Here is a 14,655-nt window from a genome sequence, read left to right on the forward strand (position 1 = left end):
AACAATTATTCTCAATTGAAAGAATAAGTGTATTTTGATAAAAGTAGCTACACATTTATTATTAGTAGTAGTATATAAAACACAAGTAGACAGTTAGACTTTACTAACTAATCAGGTACGGAGGCTGTCACAGCATGCTATCAATTGAATGCTATAATGGACCCCCTGTGGTTAAAGAAAATAGGCATACCTTACCTGTGACGCCTGACTGATGATGGGGAAATAGGGAGAAAAGGGTCCTACGCCTAGTGATCATAACGACAGACATATGAAAACAATTAAAATAAATTAATATGTACACATATGTAGTTAGAAATCCTTGGTATATATGATAAAAAATACTGTATTTTATGTGTATGTGTAAACACTAAAACGTATTTATGATTAAAATTTCTCCTGACAACATGAATTATACATGACACTCCACATTATTTTAATGTACAGGTCATCAATTTTAGTTTATAATCTTTTAAAAACTGTACACAACTTTTGCTTAATTTCAATAAACAGATGTAGGTTTCATATGTTTATACATAGATATATAGAGAGATAAATCAAAATTTTAAAGATGCTCTACCGCTGATAAATTGTAGTTATTCACTATCAAAAACAGGAGCAGACGATTTAGTTTTTTTCTTCAGTTACAAAAGTTACTTACTTTACGCCATAACCACCATTGAAAAGTTTGAGCTTCTAAATTTACTTCAAGTTGAAAATATAAAAAAATGATTAATTGCACCCCTAAAAAAATCCGTGGCACTATATCCTATAAGGAATGAAATACTGATTGGTCATGCACCAAAGGCAAAATAAATTATTATTTTGATTTAATTTTTATGTTAATTAGACATATATATATAGATGTATATAAACGATTATTAATTATTCAATTATTACGATGTAATAATACATGTGTAGAAACATATGTTTAAACAGAAATAAGGATTTGATTTAAATATCACTAAAATGACAGTATTTTTGTGTTAATTGAACTGGCTTCGTATCGGTAATTACAGGATTAGGAGAGGGGCAGTCATGCATGGCCAGACAGGTAACCCCAAGCTTGCTTTGGTGTCTTGCCCTGGAGTCTGGCCGGTACACTGTGCCAGCCGACTTATGAGGGTATAATAAAAGTGTATGATAGCAAAAACTGCTAAATGTACAAAATCTGACATTCTAAATGTGAAATACAATTATATATAGCTGTTAATGTCTAGAATGGCAAGAATAAAGATATATGATTCAAATAAATAAATAATAAAATCAAATAGAAAAAATAATTAAATACAATATATGAAATAAATTAAAATAAATATAGCTATTTATATCTAGAATACCTCATTTTTGATCTAAGTAATAAATATAGCTATTTAATTAGTAAATGTATGATAATAAACTTGTATAAAATATTTGATCCTAATTTATTTTTAAGTAAATAAATAAATAATTTCATTTAAATTATGAAAAACAAATCTAACGAAAAGTTGCATGTGGTCAAGCAATATTGCAGCTTACGGTATATTATTAACTTTAATAATAAAACTCACATAAGGCTAAATTACACATATGAAACCCATATATTTACACCTTTGAAGTAACAATTTTATTTAATAAATTAATTATCTACATACTAAATATGTTACCTTTAAATACAGAGTACATTTGGTAAATCATCTGAAAATAATTGAAAGATATTCAAAACCATTCAATGAAATATATACATGAACAGATTGTACATGTACAATGTATGCAATAAGTAGGAGTATCAGGTTCATTTATCTTGTGCACTACGATGTGAACTCTAGTGCACTACAGTGTTAACTCTAGTGCACTAACTAGTGCACTGTGAACTCTAGTGCACTATGATGTTAAATCTAGTGCACTACGATGTTAACTCTAGTGCACTACGATGTTCACTCTAGTGCACTACGATGTTCACTCTAGTGCACTACGATGTTCACTCTAGTGCACTAGCTAGTGAACCAGAGTTAACTTTACTTGTGCACTCCAGTGCACTTCACTTCCAAGTTTAGCTTGCTCCCAACTGTACATGTACATATACAATATGTAATTTGGTTTCGTCAAAATTATATAAAACAGAACATTTACCTCCTCCATGTTTCATTCCTCATGACTTTAAAATGTACGTCACCCTTCATGACCTGATAATGACCTTATTAAGCGTATATCATGCCAAATACTAGTAAACTTAAATGGGACACACACATATAAATTATATCACCGCAAACTTAAAAATCAATTCATCACATGATAACTAAAAATCAACACATATTTATACAAGCACTAGTCCGACCAAAACTCCTCTTCCATATGGGACCCCCACAATTGTGAGAACACAAACCAAATCCAACAGATAGAAAAACAGCACAACGCAGAGCAGCAAGATACGTAAACAACAAAATATCACGACACCAGTTCTGTTACAAACATGATCCTTCAACCACAGGTTTACGAAGCGCAAAAAAAAAAAAAAAAAAAAAAAAAAAAGTATTTTTTTTTGCGCGTCGTAAACCTGTGCTTCAACTCAGCTGGCCAACAATACAGACACGACGGCTACACACAAGATTATTAATACTTTTCTACGAAATGATACGTAATATAGTTGCCGTCGAACACGATACCTTACTCATACATGTACCTGCAGATCACAGAATTAGACACTTTAATCCACATTACTTCAGACAAATCTCTGCTACAAACAATAACACAATGACCCCTCCCCCCCTTGTACCTTTCTTTCATTCTTTTCAAACCCTTCACCCCTTCTGATCAATCTCGACTAAAATAAATTAATCGTCATTATTGACGGCGTCGTGAAAGCCAAAGAGGAACAAAATTAAAAAATAATCGGTCTTTAAATACCAATGTAGCTACCAGAGGGCCCAATTTTATACTGTACACACTTACTAGTCCGTGTATTACTTTCAACTTTCCTTTATGGTCAACTGAACTGGCCGTCGTATTAATATGTGAGAACTTTTGGAAGGCCAATGAACGCATTTAGACTGGTTGTCTTTGCCCGACTATTCACTTTAATATATATGTAAATTATTAATTCTATGTAATGTGGTTATGTTGTACTATATACATGTACGATGTGTTTTACTGGTTGATTATATTTATTACAATTATATTGTATTAGGCAGATAAAATAAATGTCTCTTTAGGGTTATTTGACGATCCTAATTCTTTTGACCCCCCACCGTATTTTTTTCCACTTTTCTACGAAAAAAAAATAGTTGGGATTTCGATCTCAGACTCCGGTTCCGGCCAATATTTTAGAGTGAAAGACACTAAAAATCAAATATTCCGACCTACCGACCCTATTTTTTTGGCTTTTAATTATTAACTTATAGTATATACAGCGAGTATAACAAAAAATCGATACTCCAGGGGTTGCTATTATCACTTTCGTTATTCAAACCCTGGATCATCTCATAGTAAAACTGAAGGCAGTCCAAGAGAAAAAACTGACCAATTACAGGCCAACAGATCTACAAAATTCCCTTGAAGATAACAGGCAGCGATGCTCGATTTCAAAGCCACAAAGGCAACCGCAATGTACCATTATATTCTATTCTTTTGATGTACATCAAATGACCAATTAAACTGTCAATCCATTGTCGTACACAGAGCATTCAGGCTAGTTTAATTTGTCCCCTGCCGGTGAAACCAGAGGGGACTATAGTGTCTGTCTGTCTGTCTGTCTTTCTGTCCATACAGCTTGGGATTGAATTTAGGTCAAAAGGTCAACTACAAAGGTTACTGTTACTAAAAATAGATTTTTCAAAAATTCCGTTTCCAGATAATAACTTCAGAAAATATCAATAAATTTTGATCAAACTTTAACACAATTGTAGCATAGATGAAAATACAGCTTGGGATTTAATTTGGGGTAAAAAAGTCAACTACAAAGGTCACTGTTACTAAAATAGATTGTTTCACAAAATTTTACTTTCCAGACGAAAATTGAGAAAACACCAACGGATTTTGATCAAATTTCACACCATGGTAGTCTTTGAACAAATACAGCTTGGAATTGAATTTGGAGTCAAAAGGTCGACTACAAAGGTCAAAGTTACTAAAAATACATTGTTTCACAAGCTTCCAGATGATAACTTGAGAACACATCAACTTAATTTGTTCAAACTTCATACAATAATAACATATTAGAAAATACAGTTTGAGATTGAATTTGGGATAAACAAAAATCAACGACAAAGGTCACTGTTCCTAAAAATATATTCACAAGTTTCCGGACGATAATTTGAGAACACATCAACAGATTTTGATCAAACTTCACACAATGGTAGCCTACGAACAAATACAGCATGGGATTGAAATTGAGGTCAAAAGGTCAACAACAAAGGTTTCTGTTACTAAAATAGATTGTTTCACTTTAGTTTCCAGACAATAAATTGAGAACACAAACAGAATTTGTTTAAACTTCATACAGTGATAGCATAACTAAGCAATAATAACTTAGAAAATATAATTGACGGCAGGGGGCGTGTGTTGCTTGCAATACTGATTGTAAGCTTGTTACATCTGACGTAGTTCAAGGGTGGATCACAGGCGTTTGGCTCTGTAGATCATTTTTCTCTATATATACATTATACAGTACTACATTATACAGTACTAACAAATGTATAAAGAAAAAAAATATCTATAGAGCCAAATGCCTGTGGTGGATACCATGATAGCAACCCCTGGAATATTGAGGATGGTAAAGATTTCATTTTTTTCATTTCATCAAATGTTATTGACACATATTTTACATGGTAAAGGTTTGATACGTACCACGTGAGTATAACCTCGGGAGGTAATCCCAGGCTGGAAAAATGTATTTGTTAGGGATGATAAAGGAAAGCTTATTGCAGTACTCTACATCCCATCCATACTCGGTCTTCCATTTCCCAGCTTCTGGATTGAACAAGTCGTATATGGGTCTCTTAATGCTGTTCCGTAGGTTGGCATATGCATCCTCAACAGCTATGAAGAAATCGGTAGTGTCGCACTGAAAGAAATGTGAAAATCTGGTTTGGTGTGGATATTTTAAAGTCCTATTAACAGCACGGTAATTTATGGACATGCCATGTTTATATATATAGGGAACAGCTGGAGTACCCAGAGAAAAACATCGCCTGGTGGTCTGTATCTGGCAACTGATATCTGAAAATTTCCAAATATTATAATTGTTAAGAAAAGAAACATATACGATTCATGCAAAGTATACATTTACAATTATTGCTACCAATCTGGAATGGTAGCAATTATAACCGGTTTTTTTTTACCTGCCATATTGTAGGGATTTCATTTGGTTATAACGAATCTGATCGGTGGTTAAAAGGCGCAAGATATCGAACTACAAACTTAGCCGGGAGCAGCCGTTCTTAGGGCTAGATTAGACGGTTAGACGAATTGAATCGGTCATTTTACATTATATCAAGTGGAAATGGTAGTTTAATGACTCATTGCAGTCGGTTGTTTATATGTAAATTGTGCATATGACCAAGTTAAACTAATGTCATTGCAATGTTAATGAAACTTTAACGTCTAAATGTTTTGAAATAAATCAATATGTAAACTATATGTTAACCACTCGAACTCAGTTACTACATTAATATTGTGACTCTTTGGCGATATCATTTTATGAAAGTAACACAAATTTAAAATGCGCGATGATGGGGCCGAACCCCCCCCCCCCCCCCCCCCCCCCCCCCTCCATCCGCACCTCTGCCCCGAGCTTTTAAGATTACCTCCAATCGTCGATCGGGATGAAAGCGACGCCGAAGCCTTTTATAGGATGCTTTAATGTCTTCGAAACTGGCGTCACGGGAAACATTCAAAATCCAGTATGCGTCCTTTTTATCTTTTGGTGCCATCCATCTTGACAAACGGAACAAGTTGTTGTTGTGATGGAGACATACTGTAACAGTAAACAAACAAAATTAGTACAACACTCAATCACGAGTTAGATAAAAACCATGGTCCAATTAGTCAACAGAAAGAGAACACAAAAAATAATTTGACACAAAGAACATAAAAACACAAAGAATTTAGATTGAAAAAAATAACTTGAATTTTAATTTTGTTTCCTCTGTTAGGAAACTGAGATGAAATATATATGATCCTTGTAAGTGCGTATGACAGCATTGTAAAACAAGTGATAATTAAACATAATATTATCAAATCAAACCACTCACTTAGAACAGCGATTACACTCAAACCTAGAAAACGGATTCCTTGTTTATGGAGAAGAAAGTCCATTCTGAAAATGAAACATATACAATTTATACTAAGTCTTATACAATGTTGATTGAAAAATTAAGGTTCTGTCGTTTTTGTTATTATGAACACGCATTGTTCATGTAATCGGAAACCTGCAACACTTTCTACAATGTATAACCTTTCGTTAACGTGTCCTTGTTTACAGATAGTGTCCATGGTTCCTGATTGTATATGTAGCTACACAGTAAGACATGCATTTTCAGCGTACGTTGTTTATCGCACAAACAAACTAGAATTTTGTCCAATATTACTCTCAGTAACTCTTTTATATTATTTTTTATTACATTCTGGAGTTTCAAATTAGCATACGCCTTAGCTCCTGATATTTTATTACTGGTGGTAAGAAGACCAATGAACAACGATTGAAGACTCGCCGACGCATTGTAATAAATGTATTTGTTGTAAATACTGCGAGTTATTATCAATGTAACTAGTACACTACGTACACTACGGATACCTCAGGGGATACTATTACTGGCGTTATATCCACCCTGGACTAATTCATAGTAAAAACTGAAGACAGTTCAGGAGAAAGAATCTGACCAATCACTAAATCACTATAAATATGACCTTGACTTGAATTCAAGGTCACAGCCTTAAACACCTGAAACATTAAACGACTACTTGTCAAGTTATGGAAAGTCTAGAGACTTGATAGTGGGTCCACTGCCGCATGCAGAGATAAATAAATGACCTAGACTTTTAACCAAGGTCACATAGACCAAATAAACTTAAATCTTTAAACATGTTCTTGTCAAATACCGGGAGGCCTAGATACCTGTTACTGGGCATGTAACATGAGGGGATACATGTACGTGTAGATAACCATTGACGTTATTAATGTAGATAACTTGACATTAATTCAAGGTCACGGGGGCCAAATAAAATAAAGTCTTTCAAAATTTTTTGTCAATTTCTGGAAGGCCTAGAGACATTTTGTGCTACCGCTACCCAGTTTGTTAATATGAATGACACTGACCTTTAGTCAAGGTCACAAAGATAAAGGTCACATCGGCCAAATAACCTTTAATCTTGAAACGTCTTAATTCTTGTCAAGTTCTCAAAGGCATGGAGACTTGAGAATGGACCTTGTAGCATGCTAAGATAAAAGGTTACCAAGTTTGTTTATATTTATATGTATATATATTTATATAGAAAACAATGCACAAACGACGAAGTCTTCGTTAACATATATATAAATATATATAAATGACATTGACCGTAGTTCATTGTTGATGAAAAAGCTCTTCAAACTGTCCAGCAGGGTTGGGGTAATTAAAAATGTAATTGTAATTAATTGCAATTAATTACATTTTTTCAAGTAATTGAAAGTAATTTGTAATTAAGAAATATTTCAATTACATGTAATTGTAATTGTAATTCATTACATTCTAAAAATGTGTAATTAACAATTACATTTCAATTACTTTTCAATTACATAATACATATTTACTAATGTCTAATACCAAGATTAATTAATGACATATATTTGGCTATATAGAAATTTAAACAATTAAGTAACACATGTGAGGCAGTGACCATAGTATACACTACACTTGTACCTCTTTTTACCTGTAGTTTACCCCTCAGGCAATATACAGGTGTGAGGTGTGAACACATAGCCTGTGATTACAACTCACAAAGGTCTTGCTTATATAACATCTGTTGATCACTAATTAGCATATCTAATGAAGGCAAAAGTATGGATGATAGCTCATATTAGTCTTCACCGCCCCCTGCCAAGAAAATTAATACAGAAGTCTTTTTCAGTTTTCTTCCCATTACACCCCCACGAAAGAGACACAACTCAGGTCTTAAATTCAATGCTTTAATGAGAGATGTTGTGACCCATTAAAGTTCTGGAAAGATAATCCTTGCTGATATCCAAATTCATCTATTTTAGCTAGCAAGCATTTATAGCTATACCAGCCACTTCTGCTCAAGTAGAGAGATTGTTTAGTGCTGCTGCCAAAGTATTCCGATCACACATAATCAGACTGTCTGATGATAATTTTCAAGCTGATGATGATAAAATGCAATTCAAAAACATGAATACCTGGTACCTAAAGTTGACACATTTGCCAATGTTACTGCTAGGTCCAATAAAAATGTACATGTAAAACTAATACACCCTACCAGTACTCAATTGTAACTTGCGGTTTATGTGAAGTGAGCATGTGTTCTGTCAGAATTTACTGATATTGACTTATATATCTGTATCAATGCTAAATTGTATGACGTTATCAAAAATAAACATATTAGGAAAATGTAATGTGTAATTGTAATTAATTACTTTTTGAATGTAATTGTAATTGTAATTAATTACATTTACAAAACTGAGTAATTGTAATTGTAATTGTAATTGACTTTAGACCAAGTAAATTGTAATTGTAATTAATTACATTGCAATGTAATTGACCCCAACCCTGCTGTCCAGCGACCATTTCTAGTCGTATAATATAAATGTTTTAAGATGGCGAATAATACAACAATGCATGATAAGGATCCGACTCCTGCTATCTATCATAAGGCGTACTAGATGTTTACACTCCCCATCGAATCATAGTTTTATAATATGGGTATAAATGAAAATTCATTTCTATAGAAGCCAATTGTTTAATAGAAAGACTTGATTCGCTTCGCAGCATTTGAATGGGATAATTTTTCAGAAGATAGTGTTCTTGGTCTAGAAACTGTACTTTTAAATACACATGTAACGCGCGATTGAATCACAAGTTCCGCCGTCGACCACAACGCGGAGTGTCTCTGTTTTTATGAAGAATGTTGACATCAACGAAACATATATCATATGTATTGTGCCATTTGCGCCCACGGGTTCATATTTGTGATGCACATATATTTGTAGTACAGGAGCCAAATATTTCAACCGCATAATTGTAAATTATAAACTGTATTTTGACAAATACATACGATGTCAAACACGATATTATAGTTTGAAAAGAGCATCTACATGAAATTCACTTATCAGAAGATACCGATAAAATAAATGCTATTGCAGATTTTACAGATCAAACCTGGGGTATTATATGACGTATTATAAGTCGTGATACCAATATAAATGAACTCCTACTAGTGTGATCCCTGAACGATAAAGCCATTTTGTTTCCGCCACTAGTTTTATCAAATATTCATCGTAATACAAAATGCAATGATATTAATGCTCGGATGGTTTTAATATATTTTCCACACAGAAATGCCATATAAAGTGCATTATTTCATAGCTTAAGTTTTAAATGAAAGTTGTGACGTCATTTTACTGTATATACTGTTGCAATATTTGATGATACAGAAAGATAGGAGCAGATCACCTAAGGAAGTGATGAGGATTAGATTCACCAGTAAATATATTAACTGTTTATTGCTTTATGATACTAGTACTGTGAGCGGTGGCAGTGAGACTAATGTACATGTAGTGGCATTTAACAGATCACACAATTTGAAAACGTTGTGTAAATGGGCTTCCATACAAACGTATTTACCAGACACTTTGATGTGAGACTATTCTACTGATTGTTAATGGCGCTGGTTATCATCATTAAATATTGACATTATTAATACTACCTGACCATAATCATTTAAGAATTATTCCAATTTTACTGACAATTGTCTATTTAACATTAAAATGAATATTGAATAATAAAAACATATTCCATTGTATATACAAGAACAATTGAATAAGGCAGATTTTATAGGGGAGAGAGAGAATAATTAAGCTCATCAGGCCATCATCAATAGAACGCCTATCAACTTGTATATTACTATTTACTTTTATTGTATTGTCAGACCAGGTAGTCATTCGAATACTGAACCTCCAGTACACGATGTCACGTCTCAACCTCAAACTTTGTTATTCATTTAATTTAACATATAGTTTATTGTTACATGATGATAAGATATACAGATATCTACCTTATATTCAAAATTTGTTATTTATATTTATCTTATTTTTGAAGAGAATTTTACATATACAGAGATACATGGTTATCTAACTCATACCATAATACCCCCTCACTTCATATTCAGCATAATTTCAATATATTGGCATCTTCATGTATCATCAGCATCCGCAAAAATGATCATTACATTCACATCATTCAGCCTCATCAATGATCATCATTAATTAACATACAATTATATTATTATTTACCAGATAAATTATTAAATCATTATTTATTAATGGCATAATTATTATTTATCAAGCACATTCTTATAAAATATCATAATAGACCAGTAGACCCACTCACATTGTCATTCGACAAAACATCATTATCATATTATCATCATCAATCATCATCCTCGACATTGATCATCATATACACTTACATCCTCACTAAATAAGATATCAATAAGAATAAGATCATCATCCTCATCAATGGTCATCATACACATCAACATTCAAAATGAAATCACTGTATCATGACTATGCTTATCATCAACACATTACATTATTCATCCTTATGAATTCTCTATCACCTACACGTATTCTACAATAACTTTACATTTCAACATGACTTCAATATATATTATCATTGTCAGCATGCCCTAATTATTATCATACATTCAATGTGATCAAATCAAAAATCTAAATCTCTGACAAATCCATACACACTTACAAACCAACAGACAAGCGGACACACTTGAGACACACACTTACAAGACACATATATTTGTAGTACAGGAGCCAAATATTTCAACCGCATAATTGTAAATTATAAATTGTATTTTGACAAATACATACGATGTCCATCACGATATTATAGTTTGAACAGAGCATCTACATGAAATTCACTTATCAGAAGATACCGATAAAATAAATGCTATTGCAGATTTTACAGATCAAATTTGGGGTGTTATATGACGTATTATAAGTCGTGATACCAATATAAATGAACTCCTACTAGTGTGATCCCTGAACGATAAAGCCGTTTTGTTTTCGCCACTAGTTTTATCAAATATTCATCGTAATACAAAATGCAATGATATTAATGCTCGGATGGTTTTAACATATTTTCCACACAGAAATGCCATATAAAGTGCATTATTTCATAGCTTAGCTTTAAATGAAAGTTGTGACGTCATTTTACTGTATATACTGTTTGCAATATTTGATGATACAGAAAGATAGGAGCAGATCACCTAAGGAAGTGATGAGGATTAGATTCACCAGTAAATATATTAACTGTTTATTGCTTTATGATACTAGTACTGTGAGCGGTGGCAGTGAGACTAATGTACATGTAGTGGCATTTAACAGATCACACAATTTGAAAACGTTGTGTAAATGGGCTTCCATACAAACGTATTTACCAGACACTTTGTTGTAAGACTATTCTACTGATTGTTAATGGCGCTGGTTATCATCATTAAATATTGACATTATTAATACTACCTGACCATAATCATTTAAGAATTATTCCAATTTTACTGACAATTGTCTATTTAACATTAAAATGAATATTGAATAATAATAACATATTCCATTGTATATACAAGAACAATTGAATAAGGCACATTTTATAGGGGAGAGAGAGAATAATTAAGCTCATCAGGCCATCATAAATAGAACGACTATCAACATGTATATTACTATTTACTTTTATTGTATTGTCAGACCAGGTAGTCATTCGAATACTGAACCTCCAGTACACGATGTCACGTCTCAACCTCAAACTTTGTTATTCATTTAATTTAACATATAGTTTATTGTACATGATGATAAGATATACAGATATCTACCTAATATTGAAAATTTGTTATTTATATTTATCTTATTTTTGAAGAGAATTTTACATATACAGAGATACATGGTTATCTAACTCATACCATAATACCCCCTCACTTCATATTCAGCATAATTTCAATATATTGGCATCTTCATGTATCATCAGCATCCGCAAAAATGATCATCACATTCACATCATTCAGCCTCATCAATGATCATCATTAATTAAGTATACAATTATATTATTATTTACCAGATAAATTATTATTTATTAATGGTATAATTATTATTTATCAAGTACATTCTTATAAAAGATCATAATAGACCAGTAGACCCACTCACATTGTCATTCGACAAAACATCATTATCATATTATCATCATCAATCATCATCCTCGACATTGATCCTCATATACACTTACATCCTCACTAAATAAGATATCAATAAGAATAAGATTGTCATCCTCATCAATGGTCATCATACACATCAACATTCAAAATGAAATCACTGTATCATGACTATGCTTATCATCAACACATTACATTATTCATCCTTATGAATTCTCTATCACCTACACGTATTCTACAATAACTTTACATTTCAACATGACTTCAATATATACTATCATTGTCAGCATGCCCTAATTATTATCATACATTCAATGTGATCAAATCAAAAATCTAAATCTCTGACAAATCCATACACATTTACAAACCAACAGACAAGCGGGCACACTTGAGACACACACTTACAAGACACATACACGTTAAACACACACACACGTACACACACACACCGAACCACCACACACACACACACACCACACACACACAGACACACACACACACACACACACACACACACACACACACACACACACACACACACACACACACACACACACGTACAGGACACACACACGTACAACACACACGAACACACACACACGTACAACACACACACACACCGGCTATTTGAACATCGAGGTCTATACAACAGAATCGACAATGCAATATATAAAGCTAGATCCTTACATGGTTCATTAAACTAACGAATGGAAAAGTCGACAAAACTTGTTGAACTTACCTAATATTAACTTTGTCATGCTATACACTAAAATTAAATATATGATTGATATCAGTTAAGCTCTTGTACTTGTGAAGTAATGAGCCATAAGATCTTAAAGTCTGACCTCTCTTGTATTGGAAGTCGATTATTTCAAATTATGAAGTTGCATGTCCTTATTCCTTAAAATGTATGGATTATTATAGTCTGTGGAAGGAGTAGTCTGCTTAACCTGTCTAGGGTGATCGGGTGGTGTAGTGGTTAAGCCACTGGCATTTCACCTAGCCGGCCGGGGTTTGATCCCCGGCACGACGGACGTGAAAAGGTTAGAGGTCACCTGCCCGATCACGTGGGTTTTCTCCGGGCACTCCGGTTTCCTCCCACACCAAGATCCCTCGCGTGCTTACAGTGGGCCATCGAGAGTGATTTGCATAAGTATAATTTGATTCGCAATCGACGTGAAATAAATAAAGTTTAAAGTTTAAACCTGTCTAGAATATAAGTCTTTTTTTGTGTGTTTTTATCTTTTCAATCGCAACATGTGTGATATGTAATACAAAAAAACATCTATATTCCAAACCCAGGTATCTTACATTAGAGAAAGATTCGATGGCATCTCACTTCTTCTATAAGATGTTCCTTTGGTTTGTCATTTCCAAAACGTTGTAGAAGAATGCAATTTTCCAGATTTCAGCGTGGAAAAACCCCAAACCTCAAAGCATACAAGTGCAATTATGCGTAACCATTAAATAGATGACGTCACTGTTTTGTTCCACAAGGCAATAGATTTCAAATATTTTTGAAATGAATTCTTCCTGAAATCTAAAAATAAAATAATAATAATAATAATATTACTTGTAGTAAAATTGTCATCAAAATATCATGTTTAAATCGTGCCGCCACTTTTGAAATGCACGAGCAAGATTTTGAATATATGATTGACATACAACGACGTGCAACTTTCAAAATTGTAACTGAAGCAAACACATAAATTACGAATTCAATTAATCAGAATACCAAGATCTAGATATCTCTTTCGAATTTTTGTTTGAAAAAAATATGATAGATACGGATAGAGAATGTGATTTTTTAAATCTAAAGATACCATACTTCCATGACACAATGGAACGGTTAAATTTAAACTGTTATCAAAGTTATCAGAAAAAATAATAAATAAATCTAATTTACCTGCCATATTTTGACGATCTACAACGGAATATTTTCCCACTCCCTATGCGATGATGAATGCAACCTCTAAAAAAGAAACACGTGATTGGAAATCCACACGATTGCGACGAACTATTTATAGCAATTATTTCGTTGACTTTATATTTAGGTAGGGTGGTTTTTTCTTTCATTGTTGACAAAATATCAAGAACAGTGTGCTTCATCCATGCGTGGCTTGAGTGAAGAGTAAATTGCAACATCATTTAATAAATCTGTATCTGGTGTGGGCTGAATTGATACTTCAAGCAAGTGTCTTAGATATTCGCTAAAAATGAACAAAAACTGTATATGATACGTACGATAAAGCT

At 33.0% G+C, this 14,655-nt stretch overlaps 1 protein-coding gene across 4 annotated transcripts in view; it reads right to left on the reverse strand.

Moving 5' to 3' along the window:
• Positions 1–14,405, reverse strand: part of LOC138317658 (selenoprotein S-like) — a 39,503-nt gene extending 25,098 nt beyond the window's left edge. For 2 of the 4 annotated variants that reach the window (XM_069259471.1, XM_069259468.1), the window contains exons 1-5: positions 14,309–14,405; positions 13,714–13,935; positions 6,228–6,292; positions 5,781–5,950; positions 4,822–5,038 (exon numbers count right to left, since the gene is read on the reverse strand). In XM_069259471.1, the coding sequence (XP_069115572.1) occupies positions 4,822–5,038; positions 5,781–5,950; positions 6,228–6,292; positions 13,714–13,736 (475 nt within the window). In that variant the 5' untranslated portion in view covers positions 13,737–13,935; positions 14,309–14,405. Of the gene's footprint in view, positions 1–4,821; positions 5,039–5,780; positions 5,951–6,227; positions 6,293–10,345; positions 11,380–13,713; positions 13,936–14,308 lie in introns of those variants that run through there. The other 2 variants (XM_069259469.1, XM_069259470.1) reach the window with 2 other exon arrangements.
• Between the last annotated feature and the right edge of the window lie 250 nt (positions 14,406–14,655).

Source organism: Argopecten irradians, chromosome 3 (assembly GCF_041381155.1).
Source record: "Argopecten irradians isolate NY chromosome 3, Ai_NY, whole genome shotgun sequence".
In the NCBI taxonomy this organism is placed as follows: domain Eukaryota; kingdom Metazoa; phylum Mollusca; class Bivalvia; order Pectinida; family Pectinidae; genus Argopecten; species Argopecten irradians.